At 54.5% G+C, this 21,928-nt stretch overlaps 3 protein-coding genes across 3 annotated transcripts; 1 reads left to right on the top strand and 2 right to left on the bottom strand.

Annotated features, from left to right (window-relative positions):
* Positions 1-12,136: 12,136 nt before the first annotated feature.
* Positions 12,137-17,586, bottom strand: COL26b_002643 (DNA-directed RNA polymerase II subunit RPB1; the record flags this gene model as incomplete). The annotated part of the gene is made up of 4 exons (XM_053175558.1): positions 12,137-12,255; positions 12,315-12,686; positions 12,710-17,165; positions 17,230-17,586. The coding sequence occupies 4 exons, from the start codon at positions 17,584-17,586 to the stop codon at positions 12,137-12,139; spliced, it is 5,304 nt and encodes a 1,767-aa protein (XP_053040562.1).
* A 1,019-nt stretch (positions 17,587-18,605) lies between these two features.
* On the bottom strand, positions 18,606-20,085 carry COL26b_002642 (uncharacterized protein; the record flags this gene model as incomplete). Its single annotated transcript, XM_053175557.1, has 2 exons — positions 18,606-19,659; positions 19,709-20,085. The coding sequence occupies 2 exons, from the start codon at positions 20,083-20,085 to the stop codon at positions 18,606-18,608; spliced, it is 1,431 nt and encodes a 476-aa protein (XP_053040561.1).
* A 477-nt stretch (positions 20,086-20,562) lies between these two features.
* On the top strand, positions 20,563-21,782 carry RGT1 (transcriptional activator; the record flags this gene model as incomplete). Its single annotated transcript, XM_053175556.1, has 7 exons — positions 20,563-20,576; positions 20,626-20,715; positions 20,769-20,945; positions 21,001-21,173; positions 21,263-21,351; positions 21,409-21,513; positions 21,564-21,782. 7 exons carry the CDS (start codon positions 20,563-20,565, stop codon positions 21,780-21,782), a joined length of 867 nt encoding a protein of 288 aa, XP_053040560.1.
* Positions 21,783-21,928: the final 146 nt, after the last annotated feature.

The following is a 21,928-nucleotide window of genomic DNA, read 5'->3' as shown; positions in this document are numbered from 1 at the left end:
TTGCTTCGGGTGTAGAACAGTGAAAACCATGGAAATTGAAGCGAAGAGGCACAGTTCCTGGGTTCCTGATCCCAGCTTCGTCAACGGCCGAAGGAGAGAAGACGGACGGTCCCATGATGATAGAGGGCAAGGCGACGGTGGGTCTCTGCATGCGATGTGTCGAGTTATTTGGAAGACGGTCAGCGAATTGTGTGAGAAGTCGCGGTGAGGTTCGAGGTGTTGCTGCCGTCGGGGTTTTTTTTTGGTTTTTTTTCTTGCCCCTGCTGTTGGTACTTGGCCGTACTGTTGTTGGTGCTGGGTTGAAGTTGCCTAGACCTGTCGTTGGCAACAACACTACCGGAAGCAACCTTGGACATTGCTTCCTTCCCATTAGGTATATGCATAAGGCAGGTAGGCACGTAATCCACACCGTGTGGTGACTGCCATTTCACGACGGACAGCACAGTGCCATTGCCGAATTGGGTGCGAACGAACCCCCCCGTCCCTTCTCCCCTTCTCCCCTTCTCCCCCAAAGCTTCATCTCGCCTCTCATCTCCCACACATGTGGAAAGCCCACCATCTACCCACTCCTCCTGCCCGTTCCAATCGCGGTTGGTGCAGGTGCAGGTGCAGGTGCAGGTGCAGGTGCAGGAGCTTCCAGAGAGATGTCATCCACTTCCACCGGCACACCGAATGAGGGCGAGGATGGCTTGTTAGTGTCATGGCCGGCTTAGATGTCGACCACTTCACAGACGCACACACGGCCGCGTTCTTGGCCTCCGTTCCCTGGGCTTAGCTTGCATTCCATTGCACACCAGACCAGATTCCACATTCCGCCTCCATTACCTTCACTGCATTCTTTGCCTACACGCCCGTCGTTTTCATCCGCCAACCCTCAATCGGTCGTGCGGCCCCCGGCTTCAACCTTGACGTTGGTCTCCTCTTGGTCTGCGACGTCCTTTCGCTCCCCTGCAATCCAATTCGCACTTACACGCCACATCCCTGACGGCCTCTCTCTTCCCAGGTCTGCTGGGTTCCTTCACTGGCCGCTGGCCGCTCTCTCACCCCAACAGGGGCCAGATATCCTTTACTACGACCACAGGCGCAACTCAGAGCGGCCCATTACTGAACCTCGTTGGGCTGTCTTGGCCTTGGCGGAAGATCGAAGCGGCGCAGTCTTCCCTTCCCGAGAAGAGGAATGATGAAGGACGTGACCAATTTGCGACTCTGCGTACCCGTGTCACAGGGCCACACTTCCACAGAGTCCGGCCTCGGTTGTCGACTCCACTCTCAAGGTGAACCCCTGGTCGATGATGTCGCTTCCCGCCTGTCTCCGACCTACCGCTACACTATGCACCACAGAACACCACAGCCATCACTGTCCGACCCAGCGGCCGCTTGTCTACTTTCTGCCATCACTTACGAATACTGCCTACCATCGACTGTCATGGACGCTCCAACCGTGGACACCATTGTGACGGGCGAGCGCCGCTGCAATGCATCCTAACCTTCTTTTGCTCCACATCAAACTTGCCTGACAAACTTGTCCCTTACCCTTAACGGGACCGGGACCTGGATTTGGCTGAGGCAGGGTTCGCTCTCTGTCCAGGGACGTTGATGTGGATGTGGATGTGGCCTTGGCCCATCCGGCCGATCGTCCGCCTGTCTACGGAGTTTCTACCCTGCCTTCTTCTGGCCACTGCTCTAGTTCAATTCTTTTTCGTTCCCGGGGGACGGGGCACAATCAAACATTACACATGGGGGGAGCAACGTAGACACCGTCGTTGAATGGTTCTTGTCTTCGCCCTGCGATTCGACCTGCGGCCTCATTCGACCTTTTTGGGCCTTCCCTGCTCTATGGCCACCCCCGTACTTCAGGTTTCGACCTGGCCAACGACGACAAAGTTATCCTTCATACCACTCCGGCGTAAAGTGCGCTTGCGCCATGGCCTGCTTGGCTATTCTAGGCTGTCCGTTACCTCAAATCTTTTCCAGCTGGTTGGGGCAAGCCGCCATGTGGCAGCCAGCAGGGCTAAGTACATGACTGGCTTGCTCGTCTGAGCTTATACCCAAGACTGCTGAAGGGACGGCAAACTGTGGTAGACAAATGAAGAGCTACACAAACGGATACAAAGGGCCTCAAGCAGTGGCCATGCCCAAACAAGTTAACCAGGGCTTGACGCGGATCACCCATGTGCGACATCGTTGAGCGATCCACTCGAGACACTGAACCGTCATCTCGACATTTGGGAGTATTCCTGGTATACGGATGCACTAGGACCAGCCCACGAGGGGTCTTTGGACATCTTCTGGCCATGTACAATCAAAATGAAGACGGGCAGGTGGGTCTGCTTTCTTTGTAGGCAGTTGCTTGCCCGCTCCTTGGACACCGGGAACCGACCACTGCGGCATGACCCTGGACCACCACCACCACTACCACCACCACCACCCACGTCAAGCTCTACCCTGCTCGGCCTCGTCGTCGTCCCGTCCGTTTCCCACGTTCCCCAAATGGAACGTGCGGCCAGCGGGTGACATGCGGCAATGGAAACCCACGAGAGGTGCAACGCCTTCCCTGCCGCGAGTGTCCGTTATTGCTAGGTAGCCAGTGAATTGGGCGGGGTGGCTTTGGTCACTTCTTGTCGTCTTCTTCCTCGGCCTGTTTTCTCTTCTTACAACATTGTTCTCGACAAACTTCAGTTTGCAACACCACGAATACGCCTACTAGTCAGCTTCTGCCTGCAAAAATTCGACAGTCTTTATCCCAGGTGCAGTTCAAAGTCGTGGGGCGGCGAAGGCTACTTTGAGGATATCCCCTTGTCTACTCACATCTCGTTTCCTGCTACAACACAACAAGACTTGCGTCAACAGGCCCGAATTGACGACCGCGCCTCCCAAGCGCAGTTTGGGGGCCCTTCATCTTCAGTAGATATCACATCTAACGACTGTCGTCTTCCAGAAAGGTCTCTGCACGAGACCCTGGTCTTGCTGTCTGGACAGGAGCCGGCTTCACGCCCTCTTCGGAGATAGCCTGTCTTTTCTTCGAATAAGCCGGCCTAAACACCCTCAAGAGCAACAGATTGGCCGTAGTTGTTAGCTGGAAGCACACAACCGGGCCATTACTCTTGCCCGGGAGAGCTAGTAGTGAGGGCTTAGTTGCCTTGCATAGGCTGGGTTCTCCACGACCGTCCATCCAACCCCACAGGACGACCGCCTCCCGACCGCATATCTAGGGGCGGATCAAATCAACCATCTGCCCGGTCCGCATCCGCAGGCCAGCTTCCCTCTCACAAGTACCGCGACATTCAAGGTACAAGTGCCTGTCACAGCCCGTTACATCTTCTACATTACATCCCTCCAACAAGTCGCAGCCCTCCCTGCGGCAATATTACAAGACGTTTGACGCACCAACATCCGACGCGGCCCTACCAACAGCAGCATCGCGGATAGACTGGCAAACAACCAACAGCCAAGCTGCGTCTATTTCCATTTGGCATCATCGGTGTGATAGCTTTCGCTGGCCCTCGTTGCTTTGCTTGGTTGGCAATTATTGACGATGGCAAACCAGTCAGCCCACCTTTCCCGACCATCAACCCCAAGACAATAAATGACTACGACCTTGGGTTCGTGTCACAAACAACTATAAGACCGACTTCATTCCCTCCTTTCCAAAGCTTCTCGTTCCTCATCCAGCAACCACAGTAAGGACATCAACTACAACACCGACTCTGAAGACTAAGACAGCAACTTCTGACTCACAAGCTTCCCGCCAACCCATCTCTTCCTCAACGACCACTTGCTTGATTTTGCTCCTCCTCCGGCCTACTTGGAGTCTCGTCAAATTACCATCTCGTTGCGAAGAGACTACTCTGCGCTGAGCTCGTATATTTTGCGGCACATTAAAGTATTTGTTCTTGAACACAACACTCCGAATCAAGATGTGCAACCAACACAGCAACTACTACACCAAGTGCGGACACACAGAGTCTTATATCAGAGAATGCCGCGAGAAGAAGAACTCACAACCGTGCAAGCTGGAGACAAAAGATCCCCAGAAGACGGATGGGTACTGTTCCGCGCCCGCTTGTCAAGCAAAGCAGTAGGTTAGTTTTGGGATTGCCCTCGATTGCATCTTCCTGGTGCGCTGCTAACATGTGAATCGCCGTGTAGAACAGCGCCCGTACCACCACGAAAGGAGACGGTCCAAAGACTATGACCTCTCGTCAGGCTTTTGCATGGAGCCATAGGGCTCACGCCCACACTCGTACTCTTCATCAACGGTCAGGCGATGTTGGCGACAGCAACCTTGGGGGATGGCGATGCATTGGGGCTGTCGAAACCCGCTCGCCAGGGGACCATTTTCTTGATGTCTTGATTCTGTTCACATGATTGGGGCGTGTTTTCAGCATCAGACGCGGTGTTTCTTTAGACTTTTCCGGGCAGTCACCCAACTTTCGCATGTTGGGGCTGGCCATGGCCAGATTTTCTCTCTCTCTCGCTATCTCTCTCTGCCTGTCAATAGTTCTCTGCGATGGCGCAGTCAATTCAATCCTTCCACAACTACGCTCCAAACCACCAGTCTCGTTGCAAGAATTGAAAGAGGAGTCAAGGCAGCAGTGACATGACCGACGGTCTGTCAGAGGGCTGCATGCGGTGTCGAGCCACATTAAGACCAGCCAGCGTCTTGGACCCCGAACAGAGGCACTAGAATGGGGGCAAGGTCGGCAACGAAGAAGAGGAGGGCGGCGGAATACTGTGGAACTGGTGTTACCTGTCAGAAAAATACTGAGGCGGCACGGCAGGGAGCGAGCGGGAGCGGTCCGTCTGCAAAAAACCCATGTATGTTCCCGCACATCCAACGGCCGAGGGCATTGCATGATTCATAGGCAACGGTTTGGCCCCAACCTGAAGAACGACCCTTGCTGCCGTGTTGGTGGCGGGATCGAAGAAGGATGCGCGCAGATACAGAGAGGTACATGGACGGCGAAGTCATCCAACAACGATCCATCGAACCTTCTTCATTTTTTCTTCAGCGGCGGTGCATGGCGGCGCAATAAAAGAGGGCATCGGCCGGCCAGCCGGCCGTCTGGGCGTGAGGCTGGGAAAGGCCGCGCCGGGCCCCAATTCAAAACGCACGGCGGGTGGGATTCAAACTTGACCCAGCATAAGGGTCTCGTCATGTGATGGGCGGCCGCCCTTTTTTTTCTACGAGTGTGTTTATTAAGCAGGCGCAGGCGCAGGCGCAGGCGGCCAGGCCAGGTCGCAATAGAGGCCGGAACCGCAGCGGAATGCATGATACGCGCGACAAGCGAGGCAGCGTTGCGGACAACAAACGCAGCTTCCGCAAAAGCCATGCATATATCTCTTTTCCGAGCATTCTCGAGCAACCTGGCCTGCAAAATGTCGGCGAAAAAGACGGGAGAAGGAGAAAACCGTAGCGACGGATGTCGCACAACAAGGGGAGGGAAACAGGTGAGTGCAACCAACGACAAATCGGAGAGGAAAATAAGAAAAGAAAAAAGCCGTGAAAAAAAAACCAAAAAAAAACCGGACAGGTCCGAATGGCCACTTGGACGGCTCGTCGACAATATAAGGCAACCAACAGGGCACACGGCGAGAGACTGGATGCACCAATCCAGAGCGGTTGCGGCGCAGCTGTCAGAATTCACACCATCCGTCTCTGTACTATGTAGGGCAGACGGAACAAGCGAGACTAAACCACGCCATACGACCCTGCCTCATTGCAGTTCGACGCTAGGTATGCTACGCTACGCTGCCCCCCAGGCTTAGCGTAACGGCGGGTGTACTAAACTAACCCATGCGCGCTAAGAGAGTAGGAGAGAGAGAGAGAGTCCGATGAGATGTGCAATGCCTCTCTTCTGTGTCCATCTTCTAAAAAAAATCAATTTTCAAAGGTGCAATCTCAGGCCGTGGTCGGATTGGGGGTGGGCGACAAGGATCACTAACATGGAACATGGGGGCATTGAGCTTGTGCGACGAAGCCCCCCCTTCCCGGTGGAAACAAGACGGGCCGGTCAGGCAGTTCAGAGATGCTGCGAGGAGCCGGCAAAACATGGGCAGGCAGGCAGGCAGTCTGAGGCGAGTTGGAAGCAGACGATGAATGGTCGACTAGACGAGGTATGCGTTAGTTTGGGCCTTGCTCTGCGGAGCGACCCCGGACGGCGGAAGACAGGAAAGAGACTAGGCCTGGGCTACCTGACGACGGACTGAACTAGACCGGAAGGGCATAAACAGACAGGGCAGGGAAGAGCAGCAGAGCGAGGGCTCAGAGATCAAAGATCACGGCAGAAGAAGGGCAGAGGGAGCAAGCAGCAGTTTGCGCTCGCGCTTCCGAGCGTTCTCGCCAGACTTGAGAGTTCTGCCCGACGATGACAGGATAGGACACGCTCTCCGGATGTAACCCGCCCTCAGATCCATCACCCATGCATGCATGCCTTTTCCAATGTGCCCCTCAAAGCGGCGGGAATGTGAAAGGACGTACGTGGGGACAGACATCGAGGCGAGAGGATGTGGACAAGGACAGGCGTAGTAGCAGAGCGGCGAGTCGGAGGCTAGAGGCCCAGAGGGAGGGGGGGATGGGCAGAAGAAGATGAGATGACGACGGGGAGGGCGTCACTCTGCTTTGGGGTCAGGAAGCAGAAGCAGCATTGGGCTTACAGTGCGCACTGCGTTTTTAAGGTGGTACCCAGGAGGGAAGGTAGGTCAGCAGGGGTTGGGGGAGCTCTCTTGAACCTCACCTCACGCTGCATGCAGCTACTACAGCACGGATACCTAGGTAGAGGTAAGGTAAGGTAAGGTAAGGTAAGGTAAGGTAAGGTAAGGTAAGGTAAGGTAAGGTAAGGTAAGGTAAGGTAAGGTAAGGTAAGGTAGGTAAAGGTAAGGTAAGGTAGGCAAAGGTAAGGTAGGGTGCGTGCGAACATGAGCATGCCCGCATGGAGCAGACCGGGGGCCAGGGTGATGGGCACCACCCATGATGTGGGCCGGGAGATTGACAGACTGGCACGAGCTCCAGCTCGGAGCCGCCATGTCCAGGCAAAAGCTGAGAGTGAGAGGTAAGGTAGGTACTTGAAGCAAAGGTATTTCCAGGCACTGCTGGAGGGCAAGAAGAAGGAGAGAGGGTCCAATGTCCTCGCGTCGCCTGGCTGTCCTTGCCCTGTCAATGTCAACCACCTTAGGATAGGACATATTCAGGACAGGAAGGACAAGACCGGCGCAAGCAGGAGCGTTTTTTTTGTGCAGCATATTACTCTGTTGACTTCACCACACCTCCATCATGCACTTCACCAACCCAACGTCACGTCGTCTCATCAAATCCTCCGCCCCTGGCCCAACCCTGCTCCAGGTACCTGGCTTTGCGACGCAAGAAACACACCGGCCGGGTTTTTGGGAGGCCCTTATCTCGACTGGACTAGCCTGGACACGCCTTGTCCGGTTTCCAGCTGCGACTCTTGCCTGTTGTTGCGTTGCTCAATGGAACCCTGAGCTTCCTTTTTTTTTCTGCCTTTCTCCCCTACGTGCGGATACGTACGAGGCCACTCACCCTCGCCTTCGTATCCATGCCGACTGGCCTCGCCGTCACGTCTTCAAGTCGAGGTGGACACGCGGCGGCGCAAGCAGGCAGGCAGGCGAGCGGGCAAGCAAGCGTCCATTCCAGTCTCGCCTTGGAAGACGTGATGATGTGGGCGCACGTCGATTCTGCCCGTCTTGTCTCGCCTTACCTCAGGTAAAGATGATTGCGGATACCAGCCTAAGGTACAGCTCTGTACGCTGACCGGCCTCGTGTCCAGAGTCACGCATGCACCAACTCTACTTTATGCTTGTATTCGGCTGTACCACCGCCGCCGTCGCACGCTCAACAAGACCGTGGTTGTCGCGACACAAGTATCACACAAAACACGGGCACGTATGCACGCACATCCACCACACGCATACCGTCTACCATTACCTCAACCACACAGCTTGTCCACAATGTCTGCCTGCATTACTCTCGACTTGCGCCGTACCGGCAGCAATTGCCGGGTTGTATCTCACAGTTGCTGTGGCCGTCGCCATCTCTGCGCCTCTTGTTATTTCTTTCTGGCCGCACGCAACCTTGTACAACCCCCAATGCCCTGCCGTGGCCTCATTCCCGCGTCATACCAATGCAGCATCGCGCTGCGACCAGAGTCTCGCCGTTGAAGTGCCCCCCTGCAGTGCGCCAAGCCTGAGCATTGATGCCTCCTCCACTGGCAATCGACCGCTGACCAGGGGATCCCAAGCAACTTTAGACGTACGGAACATGGGGTCCCATCTCCAGGGCCTCAAGGGAATTGGATGAACACTACGATGCGAATGAGTTTCCCGATCTGCCTCCTTCGTCAACCGCTTTTTTTTTTCTTTTGCGCCAAGATGCCCACCGGACACAACCCGGCTACAGAGAGAGCCTCTCGCCAGGCCAGATGGGCATAGACCCCAGGGACCGTCATCTCACCCTAATCACAAATCTTGCCTGGCATACGAGTCCTTCACGCCGTGTTTCTGCCAGATATTACGGCCATTTTCAACGGGGTGACGGCAAACATTTGCTCAATAGCCTAAAATAACCGGGCGCGAGGATAGCAGCTGCTGTTTACCGCCCCTGTGTTCTGGCTCCCTGCCGAATCCCTCGTGCTCGTCTTCGGCCCGTCATCTACCTCGTTGACACTCTCCGTGTCACGTCTTACAGCACAAACATGAAAAGCACAATCGTATTTTTTTCCGTCGAATTCAAGCACTGCATACTGTGCCCATAACACTCAGCCAGTCTGGGTTTCGCTCATCTTCAGCACTGTGCCCAGCACCTCTCCGCTCGCGACGGATCTTCGGCCATGACCGTCCACCCAACTTGCATGCGTGTTTGGGGCACAGGGTGCTGTCCGGAGTCAGCTTGCATGTGCAGGCCGCCGCCCAGGGCGCCCGCCAGCCTGGTCGTCGGCGGCTATGCACATCGCTTCGACTGCATAAAGCCAATCAGAGCCCAACGGAAACTTCACAAAAGCAAATGGTCCTCTATTCGCTCAGGAACTGCCAGCTTTGGGGGTCGGGTGTTGGGCGGAAGCAAGCCCAACTGCGCCACAGGTGCAGATCGTTAGACGACTCGCGATATCGTCGCATGCCTTCTTTCTTTCCTTTTTCTTCACAAGCTCATCGCCCCCTTCGAGGCCAACGTCAAGCGAAGAGCCCCCAGTATATCTCGCCAGACCGGTCCAAAATCAGCGACGGGAGCGGAATCTAGCCCGCAAGCCGGCCGATTTACGAGGGTGGCACGGTTGGTCTTTTGCTTCTCTCCCCTCCTCGTGCAATCCTTCCTACATGGGCCCATGCTCGCGCTCTTAACTGAAGTGTTTATAGAAGGGATAATCAACAAAACTCCAAGCCGCGGGAACCCTTCAACCCCATGTACGCCTCAGCGCTTCACCCCCAATGCCCCATCTCACCATGCTAGGGCTAGGGATAACCCCAGTGATCGATCTTTGCGGCAGACGGTTCGAGGTTTTAGCGTCTCGACCGTGTGTCCTGTGCGTCGAGTTCAAGGTCCCACACGGCGCGACTGATTGATGATGGATTATCAAGAATGAATGAAAAGCAGAGAGACTGTGTTGGTTCGACAACGCGCAATAACCGTCTCATTGTGGGGACTCGATGACCTTTGGCCCCTTCCATCTTTCACCGAGTTACTTCGCTTGTCGCAGTCAAAGGCCTTCAATATTTCCTTTTTCCCCCTTCGCCTGCTGGAGGGGCCCTGTTACCGGGCTCCGGTTCCCTTGGCCCGTTGACCGGGTCGACGTCCAACCCAAGACCAACAAGCAGCAAAGGGCATACGAGGTCAGGGCCCTCCTTTTCGCCGCAAATTTGGAGCCCACAATTATCATAATATTGTGGTCGCTACGGGCGCTTGGGAAGTGAGCATACGCCCTCAAAGTCAGCAGTCGAAGAGAGGGGAAGAGAGGCGCAGGCGAAAGGCACAATGGGCTGCCTGGCTTTTGCCGCCTTGCATTTGATCAAGGAACGAATGTCATTGGTCTGGGCCGGCTCAGATTGAGATGGCCCTTTCGGCGGGACTTTCGTTTTCCTTCTTCCTCATGCCTGCTACGGATACGGTGCCCCAAGGACCTGGTAAATACCCTTGCCCTTCTCGGGGCTCGGGGGAAACGGCACAGTCTCTGCCACTCGGCCGCGACCCCGTAAGGCAGTATTCCTCTTCGTTTCGTTTTTTTGCAACACACCCAAACTGGGTGTGGCCCACGCGCACGCACTAACACACACACACACTACCAGTATGTACGCGTGCTACTGAGCGTACACATGTTGGAACCAACCGCAAGAACCGCGGCTTGGCAAAAAAGAAAAAAAAAAACAGAGAAAGCAGGAGGGGAGAGGGAGGGTTCATCAAAACTGTATTGGAACCCTCGGCGGGTGTTGGTGAGGCTAGAAAGTCAAGCGACCTCCCGCACACCACCATCAAGAACGACTCTTGGTTCACCCTACCCTCCCTTCATCCCCATCCATTGCACACAGCTCCGTGGCTACTGAAGAAAGAGGCTGAATGGCCCAGACCGGAATCGTGAGCATGTATGATGACTCGTAACTTTTGTGACGATGAGACTGGCACACGGGACGGGACTAAAGATGGAGACGGAGAGGATGGATGGAGCCTCTCGGCTGGCCGAAAGAGGAAGAGCGAGCAGTCCGACGAGGACGCGTCTTGTCCTATGGGCAAATAATCCATGATGTCTACCTGACCCTTGGTCAACGGCCCCCCTCCCGAGTCTCCAGGAGGGTACGAGCTCCGGCCCCGCCTTGCATCATTGATGTTGTTCATGGATAACCCTCATGCCTTTACACACAAGCCTCAAGGGGCCCCTCTCCGGAAAGAGGAGACACAAGAGCCCAAGACAAAGAAGGACCAGAACAATTAGAAACAGAGTTTTGACGAACGCTGTGGGAAGCGGGTGGCGCCGCTGTCGCCTGCGTCCGCGCGCCCGCCGTCCGCGCCGCTGCCTGCTCGGGCACGCGAAGGAGAAGGAAGGAAGGGACGAACGACGACAAGGAGCAACGAGCAAGGAGCTTTTCCTGTTGCGTCCTGGTGTCATGTCAGTTCGCTCCGGCAAGGAGAAACGCGGACGCGTGGGTAGATTGTGACGTCTCCCCCATGAACAACCCCCCTCGGATGAGCGAGGCGATTCTTGGTGTACGGTCTCAAGGCAGGGGAGGAAGGGGGAGAGCGAGAGGGGGGGGGGGGGCGTGGGTTGTGTTCAACAGTAGGAGTAGTATGTGATGACAACGCCGTAGATCACGTCCGACTCCATCGACACACATTTCCCCAACCGTGCTCCTCGAACCCACCTTTCTCCCTGCCCTGGAGCGGTAAAATTGGATGTGGTTGTTGCCCAACGTTTGGCATTTTCTTGAAGTAGTAAACGCGATGTTCGGGCTGCAACTGCAACGACTGGGCACACACTCGGAACGGTGCAGGTCGACGGTCATCATCACAGCAGAGGCTCTGTCTGTCGGATGCTGCACACTTACACACATAGGAGATTGCACAACACGCATTGCACACAGTGTTATTCGCATCAAAACCAATCTTGGTTCATTCCAGAGTGTCTTCTGTGGGTAGGGGGGTAAAAAAAAAACTAAACCTCCTCTCCCTCGCGAGAAAAGTCCAATCTGTGTCTTTGTCTCTTCCAACAAAGGGGGGTGGGCCGGGGAGTCCTTCAACCTCATCTCTCCGTCGCACGTAAGCATCAAAATCAAGAGTCCACTCCCCTCCCTCCTTCCCCCTTAAACCCCCATCGCATATAATACAAATCAGCTTTTTACAGAAACCACGCCGTGAAAGGGTTTTCTTTCTTTGGGAATTTTTTTTTTCTCAATCGTTTGTTTTGTGGGGGTGTAGATATGCGTGCCGCTTCCTGTCCAGTACCTTTCCCTCTAGCCATTTTGCTTGGCGCAATCTTGTGTTGTTTTTGTGTGTTGTCTCTGGAGCACTTCTATGATGCATAGCAACCATTTCCTCCGCGCGAAAGAAGAGATCAGTGACAGCCTGCGTCTGTGATGAGATGCAATGTTCCAATCAACCAGAACCAGTTAAGCCGTAGAATCATTAGTCGGCGTATTAGGAGAGTAAAAGAAAGTGGCGAACCGAAGGCACGATCGGATGCCTCATCAGAGCTCGACACACGTTTAGTTTCCAGAACCACCGGGTCCAGGGGTTCTCGGAGACCAAGAAGGTGACTGTGACATCGTGTTAGAAACTGCCAGGTTTGCGTTTATAGGAGTGATGGTACACTTACGGTTGGGGAGTAGCTGGGGCTGGTCGGAGACTGCTGCGCCCCAGGAGTTCGTTGGTTGAAACTCGGGCTTGTCGGCGAGTACGCCTCCGGTGAAGTTGGCGACCACGTCGGCGACGCAGGGGAGTACGATGGCGACGTGGGACCAGCCCCGTGAAGGTTGGGAGATGCCGGGCTGTAGTTGGGACTGGCAGGAGAGTAGCTCGGCGAGGTGGGCGAGGCGTACTGCGCTGGAGAGGTGGGCGAGTAGTGCCTTGGCGAAGAGGGAGAAGCCGGCGAGTAGCTTGGAGACGTCGGGCTGTAGTTGGGGCTTGCAGGGCTCGTGGGTCGCAGCATGGGTGACGTCGGGGAGAACGACGGGGAGGAAGGGCTGAACTGTGGCGAAGTCGCATAGCGACCGCCAGCACCGTCCATGAGTGGCGAAGTGGGAGAGTATCCCGCGTTCGGCGAGGACGGCGAGAAAGATCCGTAGCTGCTGAAAGGCGAGGTCGGTGACGTGCTGAATGGACTTGTTGGCCGGCCCGGGCTCTGCGCCGAGTACGGGTTGACAGAACCAATACCACCAAAGCCTCCTCCACCGTACTCGGTACCAAAACCGGCAGGGGAATCTGAGCCAGCGCCCACGATGGGAGAGAAGTTTCCGGCAGCAGGAGAGCTGAGCGACAAGTATCCAGAATCCGCCATGGGAGAGCCAGAGTCGTAGGGGGTTGCGGCACCTCCGGCCTCGCCGCCCTTGACAGGCATACCAGGCATGAGACCCATGCGCGAGTTGTCGCTGATGACAGTCTCCAACATCTTGGGGTCGAGGAGGACCTCGAAGTGACCGGTTCCCATCGGTGCCATCTGACCGAGCATAACGTTCTCAGAAATACCGCGGCAATCGTCCAGTTCACCAACAGCGGCAGCCTCGAGCAGAATTTCGACCGTCTCCTCGAAGGAACAACGCATGAGAGCACCAGTGTCTGCACGATTGATACCGTGACGAGTGACAGCGGAGATCGTACCTCTGTAGGTCATGACGTCGCAAAGAAGAGCAAGATGTCTGTGGTTGACGTATGAACCGTCGAACGCCAACACCTGCGTCAATTCTCTGACAAGTGCCGATCTCGCCGCTTCGATACCGAAGACCTCAACAACCTGCCACAAGTGGTTGGTGTATGTGCGAGTGGAATCGACGCCGTCGACAGACAAGACCTGGCGGAGAGCAGTTCCAGAGGTATCCAGGTACCACTCTGAGCAACGCTCATCAGCCTTGGCGGCCAGCAATGCTCCGTCTTCGGTCTCGATGAGCTTCGTCTCCTTATTCAAGAAGGCTCTCTCAATGCCCTTAACACCGCGCAGAGAAAGCGTGTCCAGCAAGTGAGTCTCCAATCTCTTAAGCATGACATCGTCCTCCATCTTCTTCTCACCATCCTCGTCCTTGTCATCGTTGCCAGCGTGCATGGGGCGAATGCGGATAACTTGCTCTTCGGCGTTGTTGTCACTGAAAATGACGGCGAGATCGTTGGGGTACTCCTCCTTGATGCGCCTAGCAACGTCCTCGACAGTAAGTTCCTTGTCAAGCAACTTCTGGCGATCGAGCGTGAGACGGAGCAGCCACCTGGATTGATCTTCGGCTCGGTCATGAGTCTCGTCCGGAATGAGATAGTAGGACTCGACCATATCCAAATCATCAGGAATGTTAGTCGAGGTGATGATAGGGTCGTAGTAGATCTCAGTGACGGCTGTGACAGACCGCAGGGTCGTGTGTTCGACAGTGCTTCGAAGGGCCTTGGCAGCTTCCTGGCTGGCGTTTTCCTCGCCACTCAGGTAGACGACCATGGACGGGGTCTTAATGTTCTGAGCCAGGTTGAGAATTTCCTTGAGACGAGGGACACCCAGGGTGACGTTCTTGGAAGACACACCAGCGAAATGGAAGGTGTTCAGGGTCATCTGCGTGGCAGGCTCACCAATAGACTGCGCAGCAATGACACCAACCATCTCACCGGGACTGACAAAGGCACGGTCCCAACGGGCTTCCAGCTCTCCCAGGACGTGCTCGAAAGCCATCTTGTTCAGGCGCTGTTGGCAAGCAATACGCTTGAAGGCCAATCTGGAGCGGATCTGCGCCTTGAAGAGGATGGTGGCGCTTCGGTCGGCCTCCTTGGAGATTTCGTCGTTGCCACGAACGATGGTCATTCTGTTGAGCATAGCCTGGACAGCAGGGATGACATCCTGAGGCTTCAAATCACTCCGCTGGAAGTCTTCGACAGCGAAGAGCTTCTTGGAAGTTTCCATCAGACGAACAATGTTCAAAGGCAGCTGCATCGACTCGTCGTCCTTCCTCTTGAAGTTGATCTTGCGAACTTGCTTGCGATCATGAAGGAGAGCCTCGTACTCCTCGTCCAGAAGTTGCTGGACTGACGGGTCACCAGAAATCTCATTACCGTACTCAAGCCAATCAAGCTCGTCTGGTCTGGTCTCATCCATGACGTCGAGGCGGAACCGGTCAGCGAACTTCTTGTCTGACATGTTGAGGTGGTCCATCCGCTGCTTCTCAATGTAGATAGCGTCCAGACCATCCTCACCATACAGGAATTGAAGGATATCACCCAGGGAGTTTCTGACTGTACCGTCGTACTTGGCACTAACATCCTCAAGAGCCTTGACCAGACGACGCTGGATGTATCCGGTTTCGGCAGTCTTGACAGCGGTATCAATCAGACCTTCTCTACCAGCCATGGCGTGGAAGAAGAACTCGCTTGGCGTCAGGCCACGGAGGTAGGAGTTCTCGACGAAACCACGAGCCTCGGGAGAGTAGTCGTCCTTGGTGAAATGGGGCAGCGTCCGGTACTTGAACCCGAAAGGAATACGCTTACCCTCGACAATCTGCTGTCCGACGAGCGCAGTCATCTGGGAGATATTGATGGACGAACCCTTGGAACCAGAGGAAGCCATGGTGACGGCGTTGTTCAAGTCCTTCAAACTCTTCTGTGTAGTGGTACCAGCCTTATCACGGGCAGTGTTGAGGGCCTTAGAAACCTTGCTCTCGAAAGTTTCACGAATGTTCATACCGGGCAGAGGCTCGAGCTCGTTGGCGGTAGCCTGCTGAGTGTAGGCCTCGACTTCCGCCTTGTGCTCGTCGATATGTACCTGCACCTTCTCAATGGTCAACTTATCGGGAATCGTGTCACCGATACCGATGCTGAAACCATTGTGCAACAGCCAATAGTTGACAACTTGTTGAACCCCGTTAAGGAACTTCATAGACGCTTCGGGGCCGTGCTCGTTGTAGACGATGTGGACAATACCACCACTGGCAGCACCGATGTTCTTCTTGGAAAGCAGACCGTAAAGGAGCTCGCCGGATTGGATAAGAAGACCCTCGTCCTTAAGCGGGTTGTCTTCCTTGGAATCCGGGGCATTGTGCAAGCTGACAATGTTGGGAATAGCCATGCTCATGATCTGCTTACCCGTCCATCTTGGTCGAGGACGAATGATAGCTGGTGGGGGGATTACACCGTCCCAGTTGGGAACCCAGAGCATGATGTTCATCACGGCTTCCTTGGTGAGGAAAACGTCACGACGGCAGAGTTTGTAGGCACCGGCAAGAGTGTCCTGCACGATACCCATAAGAGGACCGTTTCTTTGCGGTGACACGATGTTGATCGGTACCAAGCACAGTTCCTTGACCTCTGCTCTCGTCTCTTCGCTTTGAGGGACGTGAAGGTTCATTTCGTCACCGTCGAAATCGGCGTTATAGGGCGAGGTGACGGACAAGTTGAGACGGAACGTAGAGTATGGCATCACACGAACTCTGTGACCCATCATAGACTCCTTGTGCAGGGAGGGCTGACGGTTGAAGATGATGTAGTCGCCCGTGATCAAGTGACGCTCGACCTTCCAGCCGTACTCGAGCGAAATCTGACCGGCTCGACGGTGATGACGAAGATCAATTCTGGTTCCGTCAGAGCGAATAACATACTTGGCACCAGGGTGTTCGTTGGGTCCGTTTTGAACCAGCTCGTGCAGCCTGCCGATGTTGTATGGCGTGACTGTTTCAGGGTAGGTGAGAGTTCTAGCGATGCTTCGGGGCACACCGACTTCGTCGAGAGACAAGTTGGCGTCACCAGTGATAACGGTACGTGCCGAGAAGTCAACACGCTTACCCATCAAGTTTCCACGGAGACGACCCTCCTTGCCCTTGAGACGGGCACGAATGGCCTTGACGGGACGACCACTTTTTTGGAGAGCACGAGGTTGTCCAGCAATGTCGTTGTCCATGTAGGTGGCAACGTGGTACTGCAGAAGCTGCTCGAAGTCTTGAGCAATGTGTGCAGGAGAGCCTTCGCGAATGGCCTGCTTGACGTTGCTGTTGGCTCGTATGATATCACCCAGCTTGTAGGTCAAATCATCTTCGTTTCTCAGGCCTTGACCGGTGCCGTCCATAGAAATACTAGGACGAACAGGCGGAGGCGGAACTGGCAGAACAGTAACGATCATCCACTCCGGACGAGCGTACTCAAGGTTGAGACCCATGTCCCTCAGGTCGTCATCGCTGATGCGGCGCAGAATGTTGTGAGCCATCTCGGGTGTGATTTGAGGCTCCTCCTTCTTCTTGACACCATCCTCGCCAGAAGACTCGTACTTGGCGATGAGCTGCAACGCCTTGTGACGAACTCTGGGCTGGATATTGCCGCAACCACCGTGGTTGACGGGAGCCTGCTTCATTCCCAAACTGTACTCTCCATCGTCGTTCTTGACCTCCTTGGTCTCGTTCTCGCAACGGGTCTTCTTCTTGCAGATATTCCATATCCGGTTAAATCGAACCTTTGGATCTCTGGTGTTCACGGCTTGCAGAAATTCTGGGTCGCTCTGAGATGGGCAGGTTAGCACAATCGAGTCAAGGTGGCTGTCAAGCAACGCCGGTTAGACTAACTCTATCCGCCAGCACCTTGCTGCAATTATGGCAGACGATTTCCAACACCTTCTTCACCTTCTTGATGAAGCCGGGGTGATACACAGGCTTGGCCAGCTCGATATGGCCGAAGTGGCCTGGACATTCGCCCATCGCCTGGTTGCAGGTCTTGCACTTGAATTGGCGATCGATGGAACCGAGCATGGGATCGTTCAAACCGCCGTCACGAGGCTTGGTGCGCGTCTCGTCCATGGTCTCGGGGTAGAGAACGTGGCAGACACTCATATTCTTGATCTCCTCGGGCGCCATCAGACCAAACTGGATCTCCTCCACAGTCTTGATTGGCGCACTCGAGTGCGTAAAGTACAGGTTCGCCATGTTGCCGGTTTTTCTGTCGGAGTCGGCAAGGAAGGTGTCGAAGCGTGACTGGCAGAGTCCGGGGGCGAAAAACGCGGATGCAGCAGATAGTCGTTACGCGACTTGAAAAGGTCGCAAAGCAGGCGCAAGAAGTCGGAAATGCAAAATTCTATCGTACGAAACGCTCGTCGAGATGCAAAAGGTCGAGAAAAGTCGTTCCAATGATGGCGCTCTTGACCACGCCAATCCCCGGCCAGCGGCCCAGGAGAAGGTTCCACAGTTCCTCCCAATCGCGGCTTCCGAGCGCGGGCGAGTCGAAGAAAAAATCGCGATCGTGATATCGGTCGTCGAGTCGGAAAGGAGTGTGCTGGTGCTTTGACGCGCTCTCCGACGATGCGCGTGGTGAAGCGATGGCTTGTCGGTAGTTGTAGATGTGAAGCCTTGGAGGTAAAAGCGAGGAGCGAGGTCAGAGAAATCTTGCCTGGAGGCGGCTGGCGCAGCCTGTCAAAAGGCGCTAGCCGGATTAGGCAGTCACGCTCCTTTCTCTCCTGCTCTGGCTGGGAACGCGTGCCTAAGGCTCCCGCTGGAGGTAGTCCGGGTACCCGCAAAAGTGCTGAAACGCACCAATCCCTTACGAGGACAGAAGTAGCTCTACCTTACCTACCTTGACGTTTCTTAGGAGATTCGTTGGAAGGCGCGCTGGCTGACTGGCCTCAAGTTGCAACTGGCCGATGAGTCAAAAAAATTTATTCATTGACTCGAGGTCATATCTCGACGTCTCGATGCACTCTTTCAGGCACGACTACGTTCAACTTGCGCTTGCTAAAACCACTTGGGCATTGTTTGCTATTAATGAGCAGCTGTACGAAGCTGGAGTCTGGCATCACCGCCGTCGCGCCAAGTATTTGGCAGGGGTCTGGACGCCAACCGAAGCTCGTCCCATAGCTACGCGATCCAACGCCCCGTCACGCGTGTACACCGACGCTTCAACCGGGCTGCTGGAGCTGTCGAAACACCACACTGAAGTGACAGCAAGTCCTTCATCGCCTCCTGCCGGCCTTCGACGGCTTGGTTGCACCCTTCCTTGATGGAATCTTCTCCTCAATCACCTCGCTATCCGGTATCTCACCGTCCGCACCTGGACTCCTTCTCCTCATGGTTCCGGTAGATACCGCGACAAACTCCTCTTCGCTGTCGCTCTCGCCAAGATCGAAAAGAATCGGCATGCGGAACGCTTCTTTGCCCCCGTTGTTCACGTGAAGAAAGTCAGAGCTGACCACGTCAATATCCTCGTCCTCGGCGTCCAGCCGCCTCTTGGTCAATTCCTCCTGACCGTAGATATCAAACTCGTCCTCTTTCTCCTCATACTCCTGGTTCTCTTCGACCTGCGCAAAGTCTGGTGCAAGTCGCGACCATTTCTGTTCTGGGATGACGGACCAGACGTATATCCTCCCCGTCTCCAGGCCACACGTAGCGATGAACGGTCGATCTGGATGCCATTCGACAACACCTTGCTCCTCCTTGGGTCCATCTAGGATTCGGATCAATCCTGTGCTTCCCATGCCTCTGTCCCATACGTATATCTCGTGATTATTATAGGTCGACGCTGCTACGTATTCGGAAGCGGAGCTGAACGTGACGTGGTTCCAAGATAACCTGTTGACCTGGTCCGAGAAAGTGTGCTCCTTCGTAAAGTGTACCGTGTCGAGGTCCAGGTCCTCCGCCGCCAGATTCGGAATGTGAAAGGTTCTGACGATACGATCTTGCGCATTGATCAACAACACACGCCCCGAATTGTTAAGACGCAGTGTTGTAATGACGCCGCTGCAAGGTTTCTCCGAGTATATCGTCTTTCTCGTTTTGACATCGATGACGTTCACCCATCCCTTGTTTGTGCCAGCCAGTATGTGCTCGCCGGTAGAAGTATAAATCGTAACCGTTGTCATCTGTTTCGCATCCTCTTTCAACTGCTTCTCGGTCCTTTCTCCCTCGGGGTGCTTCGGCGCTGATGGCAGTGGGTATTTCACATCGTTCACGTCTGAGATGTCCACGAGTATTGGTTGCTCTTCGAAGATGGAGGCCACAAACTGGTGACTTGTCGCGTCAGCTCAGTTCTTCTGATCTGTTGGGGGGTTATACTCACTGGTTGAAGGGATTGAGCTCGGCGATGTAGGCAGGGGCTCGAAAGCGAACCTCGCGGTATCTTTTGCCATCCTTGAGATCCCATAGAATGGCCTTCCACCCTTGACAGGCCGATAGCAGATACCGGCCGCATCTTGACCAGCTTAGTGATGTAATGCTCCTGTTGTGGCCGCGCATCTTCCTGGCAACTCCCATAGTCTCAATATCCCAAATTACCACTGTTCCATCGACTCTGCCAGAAGCAAGAAGGTCGCCTCCTCGGTTGAAACGCAGACATGTTGAGTGGCCGGACCGAATCGTATTTGTGTTGTTGATCGCATTGATGGCCTCGACGGCGGCAATGGCCTCGTTCTCTTCGTTGCTGAGCAGAAAATTCATGATGCTCAATAGGGCTGCGGGCGAAGATATTCGGGCAAGAGCAGCCAATTTCGAAGCGACAAGGTGCTGGTAAATAATTGAGAAAGTGGAAGTCTGAGAGCTCCAAAGTCGCAAATTATCGTTTAGCCGTGCGCGGTTGCGATTGCCTTTATTCCATCACGCCTGCAAGGCTGACGGCAGAGGTTACAGGGATCAGGGACCTACCTTTGGGTGCTTGGACGCAGCTTTTCAGCGACGAACCCCACTGAAGGAGCAACAACCCCTCCCCCACCATTCCCGCCCGCCTTACACTCGGCGCGAACTCTACCTGAAATCCATCTCTGACTGTCATTCGAGGGTTGACGCATGTCAAAGGAGGGTGACGACTCCTGACCTCCTGTTTCGAGCCCGATTCCTCTTATTTTATCCTCGGCCCTATGTCCTATTTTTGAGTGTTCACCTATCAACCTTGGCAGGCTCAGCACGAATATTCTCATTATGGCGAATTCCAAGTACGGTCGCCCGATATGAAGCTCGAGACCTGACTAACTCGTGTCACAGGTTCGAATATGTAAAGGCTTTCGAGCAAGCTGACACCCTTCTTCCAAACACATGGATTGTGGTTCGTATCGACGGCAGAGGTTTCACAAAGTAAGGGGACATCGGACCAGACGAACAACTGAATAACTCTGACCGACTCACAGACTATGCGCCAAGTACCAGTTCGAGAAGCCGAACGATAAAAGAGCGCTCGATCTCATGAACGCGGCCGCGCGCGTGGTGGTAACAGAACTTCCAGACATCACCATAGCGTATGGTGTGAGCGACGAGTACAGTTTCGTCTTCCATAAATCATGCACGCTGTTCGAAAGAAGAGCCAGGTAGGGAACACCAAAACCCTTGGGCATAAGAGTGCAGAAGCTCACAAACCTCTAGTAAGCTAGTGAGCACAGTGGTATCAACGTTCACTGCCAACTACATCTACTTGTGGTCACAATACTTCCCTGATACCCCGCTTTCACCACCTCTGCCAAGTTTTGATGGCAGGGCTGTTTGCTATCCCACTGTCTCAAACTTGAGAGACTACATGAGCTGGCGTCAGGTTGACTGTAAGTTTCGACATATCTGAGTCATACGGGCAGCAAACTGTTGCTTAGAGTTTTTCTATCATGAATTTCGATCTGACTCATCCTTTTAGGCCACATCAACAACTTGTACAATACAACATTCTGGTCCTTGATCCAACTGGGCGGCTATGACAACAAGACAGCCGAGCAAATGCTTGCGGTCAGTCACATAACAAGGGCAATCTTCCCGTTCTCACAAAAACTAAAAGTTTTCCAGGGCACCGTCTCCGGCGACAAGAATGAGATTCTCTTCTCAAAATTCAACATCAACTATAACAATGAGCCTGAGATGTATAAGAAGGGTAGTGTGATCTTCCGAGACGTAAGGATATCTACTCCCCCTTGATTACGAAAACACTAACAAATTCATAGTACGAACTTGTCGAGCCCGGAACTCACAATGCGTCCGAGGCCGCAGATGCCCTGGCCGAACCAACGCAACAGAGCAAGTCGCAGGCCGAGAAGGAAAAGAAGAAGCGCAACAAGGCCCGCGTCGTGATAGAGCATCTGGACATCATCAAGGACGACTTTTGGGACAGGAGGCCCTGGCTGCTGTCCAACAAGCCGGGTAAGACGCCCAAAGAACCTTAGATGTTAGCTCAGATGGGCCCGAAGCCTTTGCATGAGAGACAAGGAACTGCACCACAGAAGACAGTCAGCGTCGGCAGCTTAGATGGCGTAAAAGTTGAATTACGGCGGCCGGTTATGCTGGAAAGCATACCGTTACACCGCGGATG

Source organism: Colletotrichum chrysophilum (genome assembly GCF_026319265.1).
Source record: "Colletotrichum chrysophilum strain AFK26 chromosome Unknown scaffold_13, whole genome shotgun sequence".
In the NCBI taxonomy this organism is placed as follows: domain Eukaryota; kingdom Fungi; phylum Ascomycota; class Sordariomycetes; order Glomerellales; family Glomerellaceae; genus Colletotrichum; species Colletotrichum chrysophilum.
Note: the sequence above shows the minus strand (reverse complement) of the source record. Positions and strands in the feature narration are given on the sequence as shown.